General features: G+C 32.6%; 1 protein-coding gene across 1 annotated transcript; it reads right to left on the reverse strand.

Annotated features, from left to right (window-relative positions):
* Positions 1–231: 231 nt before the first annotated feature.
* Positions 232–5426, reverse strand: LOC111402795 (farnesyl pyrophosphate synthase 1-like). Its single transcript, XM_023031128.1, is given in 11 exon segments — positions 232–892; positions 991–1035; positions 1495–1590; positions 1684–1735; positions 1892–1953; positions 2531–2557; positions 2643–2759; positions 2857–2943; positions 3054–3169; positions 3288–3312; positions 5175–5426. Coding segments are annotated over 11 exon segments (1113 nt in total). The 5' UTR covers positions 5310–5426; the 3' UTR covers positions 232–541.
* Between the last annotated feature and the right edge of the window lie 5592 nt (positions 5427–11018).

Genomic DNA, 11018 nt, shown 5'->3' on the forward strand with positions numbered 1-11018 from the left:
GGGGGGGGGGACACTCTAGGGAGTCTACCGAGGATTTTCCCCCAAGTACTTGAGAGAGGCCGAGGAGAGGAGATTCGTTCTTTGGATGAGCTTACCGGGATGTATTCTCCTTGGAAAAACTCCCTCTCACCCTATTGAGAATAACTAGCTTTCAAATAGGATATCTCCTCTTTTCCTACTACTCTTAACTCGAGGAGAAGCTAAAGCACCTTATCACCACAACTCAAAGCGGTGGCAGAAAAGGGTTGCATGCAATATAATTAATCCAAGACGATGGAGTTGAAAACCATGAACACAATAACAGGTTGATACAAACATGAATCCAGGCAACTGATTTTCCTCCAACAACTAGAATACAAATAAAAATCACTATATATATTGGGATTATTTAACTTCATCTAAACCTCCCTTGCTTCAATGATATATGCTAAGGGTTGGTCTATGGGTACATAAGGGTTGGTACACAATGGTGTCCATACCCTCACACAATAATGTACCAACCCTTATGTACCACAAGGGTTTTCCATATGCTAAACACCCCTTACTTCTGCCTCTTGTATATCTTTCCCAAGAAGGACTTTAACACTGCCTGAACTGCTTTACTCGAATGAGCTTCAATTGAGCTCGTTATTCTCTCATAACTCTTGTTTTCGTACTCCAAAAACACGCCTTCAAGATCAATATCATTATAAAGTGCTTTAACTTTTGATGCTCCTGGTAATAAAAATGCAGATGTTAATACATTTTTTCGTCAGATATGAACAGATTGTTAGAATACAATAAAATTAAATTTGCTTCTTACAAATAAAATTTTCTTTTGTTCTTCATTGCAATGTTCCAGGGCTTTTACAACGAGCCATGAACATTTGAAATCTTCAATATCCGTTCCAATCTGATGAGGCATCACGATGAAGTAAGAACTAATGGCAATCACTGTGTTGAAATTTTAAGAATATTTCGACGTTAGAAATGGAAAATTCAGGAATTCACCTTCCCTATCTTTTCAGGATCTCCAAAGCAGTCTAGGTAATCATCCTAAATAAATAGAAAACACGTTATGCCAAGGATAGAAAACTAAAAATCCGTCGCGTGCAATTATTGTCACCACATAAATTGAAATGACAGAAATTGAATGCCAATCCGCAGGCATTATTTGTATACTTCTCAAGGAATGACATTTAGTGACAGTTAAAATGAACAAAATTCTCATAGTTGTTCAAAATGTAGAGAACATTATTCTATGAAATTTTAAACTGGAATTCGTCTCATCGTTCTAATCAAATTCCAAAAACTTGAGGAAAATGTGGAAACTATCATTTATTTCATTTATTTTCTCGGCCTATCTCTTAGCTTTCGAATTAGGAAATTGCTCTTGACAGTATTGTTGTCAGTAAGATTTTGTACCAAAAATCTTAAAAAGTAACTCCTACAAAAAATCAAACATGTTTAGTAAAAAAGTTACTTAAAAGTAAATTTCAAGTTTATTGGACTTACTTGTACTTGAAAGTAAATTCCCATGTCGATGAGTATGTTCTTGACAACAACGTGGTTGTCTAAGTTCTCACCAGCCATAAGCAATGCACAGGCAACCTGGGTAAACATCAGGAATTAGACACTGTCTCAATTCAATAACATGATTTTCCTGACAACATGGATTAGTAGAATGACAGATTTGTCACTCACCGGAAGGTAAAATGAATAGTAGGCTGTCTTGTACTGAACAATGCGCCGATGACTGCAATAATTCAAGCAATTCAATTAATTTATCAGAAACTACAAGACATTTTGGGTATTGAATTATGGAAAGTGGATGTTATTTATTAATGCTGAAACACATTGCATAATTCCGAACTGCGTAAACACACGAGATTTTACAAATTCTCGGACTCACAGTTGCAACGAGTACTTTGATAGATCTTTTTCTCCTTCAAGAGTTGTAATCAAATCGATCATGTTGCGGAAGCTCTCTCAAAAGGATCTTCAAACGGTGATTTTCCAGGCTCAGTCCAACGTACCTTTCTCTACCAACAACCAATCCACACGGCTCCAAACCACAACCAAATTGATTCACCTTGGTTGCTATACAATCTTACCCACGTAGGACAAGAAGGGATGATGATTTATCGCCACAAAGGCTAGGAGAAGACACCACAAAGGTATACTATGAAAGAACTACCAATTGCACACGTTATACAAGCGTTTTGGACATTTCTGGACACCTTTTTCTCACACAAAAGGAGGGCAGCCGGGATTCACTAGTTTCTTCTCTCAAAATCACACAATCATCATCATAAAGAGGCTAGGGTTATATTCATATATATACTCTAGGGTTAGGCTTTAAGTTGGGCCACTAAAGGGGTAAGCGGGCTAAGATTCAAGCCATCCATAAGGAATACAATTGGGCCGGGTGTAGCTCATGAACTTGGTTGTTGGACTTATTTCATTCATCGGCCTATGCCTATGAAATAATATTAACCCACGTTAACATCATAGCCCGGGATTTATTGGGTATCAAAAACCCAAAGATCATCTGTCCTGAAGCTGTTTGGAACTCGACCTAAAAGCCCCAAAACAAATCAAATTTAGCATATCTAAAGTAAACATGAAAAATGATTAATCAGGGTCCTCAATTGTCGGTATACCTCATTGAACAAATCTATTAGATCCACATAATAAGGCTTTTCTCTGAAATGCATCTTGAGAATTCGAGCAATGTGGTTCCGAAGTATGATTCCACCATTTAAAGCAATCAGACCGACCTAAAACATGAAAATCAGTCAAGAAGATACGATTTTGGTGACAAATCCTTCGACAAATTCAGATAGAAAATTGAGAGAATTCACTTTCAGCACGAACCTTGGGCAATCGAAACCAACAGGGTTGACCACGTCTCGTATGACAACCATCCTCAATATCATCGTGGACTAGAAAATATGCCTGAAGCTGCAATTTTATGGAAAAATGTAGCTTAGATCCTGCTGCAAAAAAACAGCCAAAGCCGGAAGCTGTTTTTGCAGCTAAAAAGAAGTCATCATAAACCACTTTCGACCTACCCATTCAATACACCAGCCTAGAGCGCTAGAAAGAAAAACTTCATCCTCGGTTAGCTCTTTGCCTTCTTTTAGCAACTTGTAGCTATCAATAACAGACATTCCTCGGTTTAACTTTCCTGGAAATAACAACGCATTATCGCAATTATTAGCATGTAATGCTGAACACGTTTGGTATGCTATAGTGGATAGTATACCAAATACTTTAAATTCAGTTTTTTTTCACTCATAACTAACCTCCAGGTACATTGTAGTCCAACATCTGCCACAAACACATAAAAGATCACATCAGAAACTACGAATAATCAATAATAGCATTGCATAAACAATAAGCACTAACAAATAAGTACAACATCATCGACAAACAAAGTCCTTTTCCCGTTAATATTGGGTCGAGTACATGAATCCTTTACTACAAACTCTTATCTGGTTCATCTCAAAAGTTAATCTTAAGGCATCAATAGCTGTACAAAAACTTAGCTCAGCCCAAAATCCATGTCTAACCCATCTCTAAATTTTAACCTACCAGTTCTAGTCCCACCCCGCAGGTGAAATGAAAATATTGTTTTTTAATACTTTATATTTTGGGACAAGGAGCCTTCATTCTTCTAGTAAAACAAGGATAATTAAGCTCCTTAATTACAAATTATTTTATAAGAAATGGTGGGTTGTTAACTTGTTAGGAGTCCCATGAACTGAAACAGCATGTCCGACTGGTGCAACAAGAAAAATCAAGAATCAGAGCCGGTACTGAGATTTTGGATGCCCCGTGTGAGATTTTAAAATGATGCTCCCTTCAAGTAACTAAAACATATTTAAAAAAAAAAAAAACATTTCAATAATATTATTTCATTACAAAAATATGATATTTTATTTTATTTTACATACATGAACAAGAAAACATAAATAAAGCTCAAAAGTATCACTCAATCTTAATCAAAATTCATATGTTATCGACAAAGAACCATTCAAACCATTAGCCTCTTCGTCCAATTCCATATACAAACCTTGAAAAAATATATGTATCAGGTCAAGTGTAAAGTTTGAAATGTAACAAATCATGTAAAAAAATTTCTTATCGTATTTTTAGAAGCAAACTTACTATTTAAACTTTCGTAATCAATATTTTCTAAAAAGTCTTGCTCAATAAATATCAAAGCTAATATATTCAATCATTCTTGTAATATGATTGATTGCCAATAAGATTTTAAAATTTTCAATTTTGAAAAGCTTCTTTCAACAGATGCCACAGTATGTCAATAATATTCTATAAGTAATACATGTATTCGGAAAGCAATCCAATCTTTTCAAATAAGTCATGTATCAAAAGTCGTCTTTATTTCTTTTGGTAAAAGATTTCACAAAATTTTTAACTCTTGAAATAAATTTTCATCATCAAGATCGCAAAAATTTACATGTCTTAAAAACATTATCAAGATGATCACAACATGTTTTCAAATTAACATCATCCGATGAGGTTAATTTGTCTAAAGAAAAGAGCAATTTTTTGGAGCTAGATCAAAGATGACTGAAGAAAAAGACGATTTATCCAAAAAGACGGTTGGTTTCTCTCTTCTCTGCCTCAATTATCTTTGAAGCAATTGGATAAGATGGTTGGTTTCTTTAATCCTTTTCTCCAAAAAGACTATTAAAAAAGGCGGTTGCTCAATTTTTCTTTATTCTCTCAATTCTGTGGCCGACCTGATCTCTTTTCGACTTTTCCCTTTTCCCTCACATTATTTACTGTAGGAATACTATTTAAAAATATTATATTCAAGAAAATTATAATTAGTTAGTCACATTATTCTTAATTTTAATATCTGATGCATAATAATAAAAATTTTATATTTTAAAATTAATATAAATATTTAATTATAAGTAAATATATAGCTATAACAAAAAAAAATTTTGTGCCCCTAGAATTTTAAGGCCCTGTACACTCGATCAACTAGTACACCTCAGGGCCGTCTCTGCCAAGAATTAGTCTGTTATAGTCTAAAAATTGCTATCAAACACTTGAAAGAGTTGAAACACGTTAAACCAGCCGGTTCAACCTGATCGACCATGGAAATTAACTAGATAAAACACAATTGGAAAGAACAAAAATTTGAAGGACAAACTTACCTCTTCGACCCACTGACGAGAATCATCACTCCATTCAAAAGCAGAGTCATTCAGGAGCTCAGATTTCAGCACGGAGTACACATTCAAGAATGCCGATAGCAGATGCTGCGACATCGTTTCGTTCTGGTTTTCCATTGATTCTGTTTCGACAATACAAAAATCAGACAGCAAAATGGGGGGAGTTGAGCCTGAAATCAATAAATGTGCCTGCGTTTTTAACTGCTTCCATTCTGTTTTTGTACTCTGTTTTCAGTTAGAAAGTGCAAATTGAAATGCTTTATTAAATAATTTATAAGTCAAATTTGATGGCCTTTAAATCTCCTGAGCTGTTTTGAATACTATTTTTTTTTTTGAAGAATATTCGATTAAAAATTTGAAAAAAATTTGAGTTTAAGTGTAAAATATTTTATTGTATAAATGTGTGATTGAAAATGAGTATGAAAATTAAAGAGTTTTGTTATAAAATAAGACAAATAGAGGCAAAATGAGGCTTCAAAATTCTAATTGTGAGATAATCAAACAATCGATCTGAATGACAAATTTAAGTTGATATAATTAATAAGTGGCCGAATCTTCCCAACAAACCCCGACCCACTATGGTTCTTGACATTTTAGGTTTTGAGTATTTTAAACGATTTGCTTGGAAGCCAAATATTTGCAGTATTAGTACCAACTTAGTTTTCGACTAGCAAGTTGGTTCCAACTTTTATAAAAGATCAAATTGTTCCTGAATTTTTCATATGATTGCCTAATTCATTCCCAACGAACACGTTACCTTGCCACGTGACCTTTATGAAAAAAGTGTCTCGCTTCAAATTTTAGAATATATAACCAAATTAATAATTAAAATTTAGCTTTGCAAAGTTGGATTACGTCATACTTGAGACTCTCATGATAATTTACGGAGATATAGATAGCATTCGTCATTGAAGACAGATTGTAACTTACTATAACAATAGATTGAGAGTTAATATTGCAAATTTCCCTTATATTATAGCCCAATATGGCCCGGTCCAACCATGACGGCCTTCAAAATTTGATTAGATACCTGCCGAATTTTAGTCAAGTTTTGGTCCAAGAAATGTATTTAAAAATTTTAAAAGAAAAGCCAACAAAATAGAAAATCTACCACTTTGATACATAAGTCTTCCCTTCTCCTATTAGTTTTTACAGCCGAAAATGACGAAAATCTTGCCCCTATTTATAGGTAGACTCTGATTGAATTTCGTTATCATCCCCTTATAAATTAAAATCAAAGTTAAATGTGATCTATAAATTTCAATCACACATTCACGATTATTACACCGTTATTATTTACACATTTTGTTAGATTTATTACATCTTTTCATTATAATCTCATTATATTTTTTGCAAACATGGACTCCGTTACTTTTTTTTATCATATCACACGTTTTCCTACATAATCTGAGTTTTTGAGGTATTCGATGATCGAAGGTTAATGAGACTTGACACATGATCATATTTGTCTACATTAATCTTTTGTTTCCATTTAGTACTCAATATAAGTAAGTTACTTGTTTTTAATTTTGACCAATAAAAAGCTTTTTATCCACAACTTACTTTGAGTAAAATTTTAAGCTTATCCACACATGCAGTTAAACAGTAAATACTTCTTCTTTCCTTAAAATTCTTAACTTAATTTTGTAATTTCGATTGCGATTGCCCTCCAATATTACGCCTATTATTTCCATAACTTCTTCCCCCGTCTTCCGAAAGAGATCTCGAGTAAGAGGTACGTAAAAACATAATCATTCTTAAAAATAAATAAAAATTATACCAATGTATGTATAGGTTCATTCTCATTATTTTATATATATATATATTTTTTTTTTTTATTTTTTATTTTTTTTTTTTTTTAGAGAATTATTGCAATTTGTGATATTCTCATATATTATTGTCATAAATATGTACTAGTTATGAACCTGAGATTTGGAGGTGCCAAGTTATAGATGGAATTAGGGTTAAGTTTTATCATATAAAACATATTTAGGTTAATAGAAAACTCTATTATTAAAGGTTGAACCCCAATCTTGAGGGCCTCACCGCCCCGCCCCTAAAGCAGAAAACCCTATTATTAGTTATCTTGAAGAATGAGTTTTTTGATCAGGATATGGAGCTCTTATGCTAAAAATAAAATGAAATTGGAATTTAAGTTATAATTTACATAAAGTATTTAGGTCGAATAGAAATCTTGAAGAATAAGTTTTTTAATTGGAACTCGAATGCTCACATATTAAGAAAATAAAAATTGTGATGCGAAACTTGAACTTGTGCAACTTATGAATCTATCTTTTGATTATTAAGATGGAAACGGGATTGAAGGAGTAACTACGTAAAGTATTTAGGTCGAGTACAACCCCACCATCTATTATCTGGAATATTGAATTTTTAGTTGAGATAGGAGAGCTCCCATATAAAAATGAAAATTTGTGAGATTCCTGTGTGCTTGGTTTCCTTATGAGCTTCTGTTTGTTAAAATTTTATTTCTTAACCATCCATTTTAATAAAATTCACAAGTACTATTTACTTATTCATCAATTATTTATAAATACTTAATTTTAACCATACATTCATATCTCTTTATAAGATAGGATCTGTTTGGCATGAATTTTGCTTTTGCTTCCTATAGATGAGTTTTTGGAGAAAATTATCTTAATTTTCGTTTGAAAACTAATTTTTAAAAGAGTCATCTATTTCGAAAATACTTTTAGAGAAAGTCACATTGAACTAGTTTTCTCTAAAAACTTTTCTAACTAAAAATTTAATCTTTTTAAAATTATCTAAAAGAATTCAAAAGTAGATTTTGAGCTTGAAAAACTCCTTTTGACCTTTCAAAATCATGTCAGATGGGCCGTTAATGTATTTTTGTTTCATTTTAATGTCATTTCAAGGCAAATAAGGAGAAATAATGTGGAGTAATGAATCCCACAGAATGTGTCGAATAACAAGCGAATAGTTGTTATAAGTATGAGGTTAAAATTAAAGTTTGATTGAAAATTATAAGTAATTTATAATATTTCCCAAGTATACTAGTCTTACATTACATTTTCCATTTATGAATCTATCAATTGGAAATGACAAGTTAGACGAGGGAATTGAGTTTAAGGCTGTAGTTATATTAAGTATTTAGGTCAATTAGGGCTCAGTATCATTTTTTGCGAAGAATGATTTTTTTTTTTTTTATCGGAATATGAAGGCTCTTATATCAAGAAAATAAAATAAAAAAATAAAAAATAGGCGCCACTAAAATTATGTAAAACAATGCCAACTTAAAAGAATAGAGTATTTTCTTTGTTATGCAACATATAAAAAATAGTATTATAGATTTTGTTTTAACTTGTATAGTTAACACTACATAAAATAGCCTTGTAATCTTTCTTTTCCCTTCATGAGTTAGCCACTTGGCCTTTTACTTCTCCTTTGGCTTTGATTAGGTTCAATGAAGAACAAATCTCTGGGAAATAAGAGAACAAGGGTTATGAAGTTACTCCTTGTGCTCACACTCATGGCAGTCTTGTGCACCTCAGTGGCGGCTAAAGGTGGTGGTGGCAGTAGAGGTGGCGGAAGAAGAGGAGGAGGAGGTAGAGGGAGACCAAGATATGGATGGTATGGTACTGGTGGACATGGGGGGAACCACTCAAGTGCTTTATCTCGTTCCACTTTTGCATGGTATTCGACGAAATCTTGCGCATTGGATCTTCTCATGTTCGTTTTAATAACATATATCTTATGATTTAGAGGTACTAATGTTTTTAAGAAGATTAGTTAGAAATAAAATCTCTTCATCTTTCTTGCACCTGACTCGAGGAATAATTGTCAAGAATGAATTGAATAATAAATATGGGCATTTCCATTATCGTAGCTTCATAAAATGAGGCAACAAAAGATATTGAATAACTATTATACAAATTGAAAAAACGGTTTCCTCTGTTACATGTTCTTTTAAATAGATTGTCGACTTTTTTACTGAGAATACAGTATCCAAACAAATCATGAGTTAATAGCTCATTTTACACAACTTTTGTTTTCTATAAATTATATGGACAACTAATATGGTAAATATGCTTATTCTTTTTGGAATCCACCTTTGTTAACGTCATAAAATTCTCTAATTTTATCTCTGACTACTCTTTCCAACAAGAGATATCGAGTATATATAGGTACATACCAATAAAATAATCTTTAATGCATCCACTTAGACTTATTAATTATTTACACGATTTTGTTATTGTTTGTTTTTTATTTATCTTAGATTAAAAGACAAATAGAAAGTTGTCGTATCATAAATCAAAGAGAAGTTTGAGATGATAGAGTGTGCGATTTTCTTTTTTAAACGCTTTTTACTGAATGAAACTAGGACGTACTCTCACATTGAAACAAATATCTATAGATCTTGCTCATTCTTTGATTCAATTACTATGATTTTTATTGCTTTTAGTGGTATAGAAATAAGCTTTCTAATTTGTAACTTTTTTTTTTTAAATAACGGGAGAAATTGTAGCCGCTACCCTTTGGGTGCGCACTGGATAAACCTTCAAGCTGACGCAATAACTTGCAAACCACGCCAACCAAGTAAATCACACTAGGCAAATTCGGTGCGACGGACTCGATTGAGGAAGTGTTGGTAGAGAAAATCGAACTCATGATCAAAGGCCTCCATGTTTACCTACTCCACCAATTCGACCACCCCATAAGGGGCTTGTAACTACTTTTATTTGTTATTATTGTTGAGTAACTCCTCAAGTACTAGAAATTACTCACACCTATGAATTATTTCTTGTGTCCATAGCATATTTGATTATTGTTCGTCTCAATCTTGTATGGTGGGTCGACTCATTGCCACGTATTAACTCTTAACATATCTTCTACATTAGACAAGGTACCTAGTACTGTTGCTCGTGAAAAGACTAATTATAATCACTTCATAATTATATACATAGAAATAATTATAGATGAAATGAATAAAAATTATTCCCGCATGCCTTCTCCTAACCTATTTTTTTCTCCTCTTTAATGTGAATTAATTACTAAGAAAAAGTAATTGTAGAAAATAAGTTGAAGCCCACTCCTAAAAATCATTTATTCCTTCCTGAACTAATGATGCACACCCCCAAATAAATTGGCATTTAGCCCGATACACTCATACAAAATTAACCATTCATCAACTATTGCCTTCCACGTGGATCAAAAGATAATGATGGAATATACTCTTGATATTAGTTTAAAAAATTATAATGAAAAATGAAAAAATCAGAAACATTGAAACTGGTCCGTCGTCCTATGTGTTCTGAGTAGGCTTAAGCTCGCACATCCATGCATGGAGCTTTGTGAATTGGCTTTTTTTCTCTATTTTATCCCCACATCTTTTTCTATACAGCTATGTATCTTTGTATAATGTACACTCACCATACGAGGTAATCTTGATTATATATGATTTATTAGGAAATAATAGTGTATTTATTTCCATCAAGATGTTTTTTTTTTTTTTTGGTTAAATAAAAAGAACAACACCAATCTATGACGATGAAAGCCTCTTTATAACTCTGTATCTTAGTACACATCTTCTTATAGAGATGAGTAAATTGTCGGTTCTTATATCGTCACATTTTCTGGTCCTTTTTTTGTAATGCTTTGACTCGAAGTGATAACTTCTAGTTAATTTGGTGGATAAGATGGTTGGGCTTCATCTCACTCCATAATGGAATGACGTGCCTTGAATTGATTCTTCTCAGTAAATAATGTTTATCAAATACTTAGTTATCTTTAATAGTTTCTCAGGACATCATTTCAATACGGAAGATTGATCTATTGCTTTGTTTAATG

Source organism: Olea europaea, chromosome 10 (genome assembly GCF_002742605.1).
Source record: "Olea europaea var. sylvestris chromosome 10, O_europaea_v1, whole genome shotgun sequence".
Classification (NCBI taxonomy): domain Eukaryota; kingdom Viridiplantae; phylum Streptophyta; class Magnoliopsida; order Lamiales; family Oleaceae; genus Olea; species Olea europaea.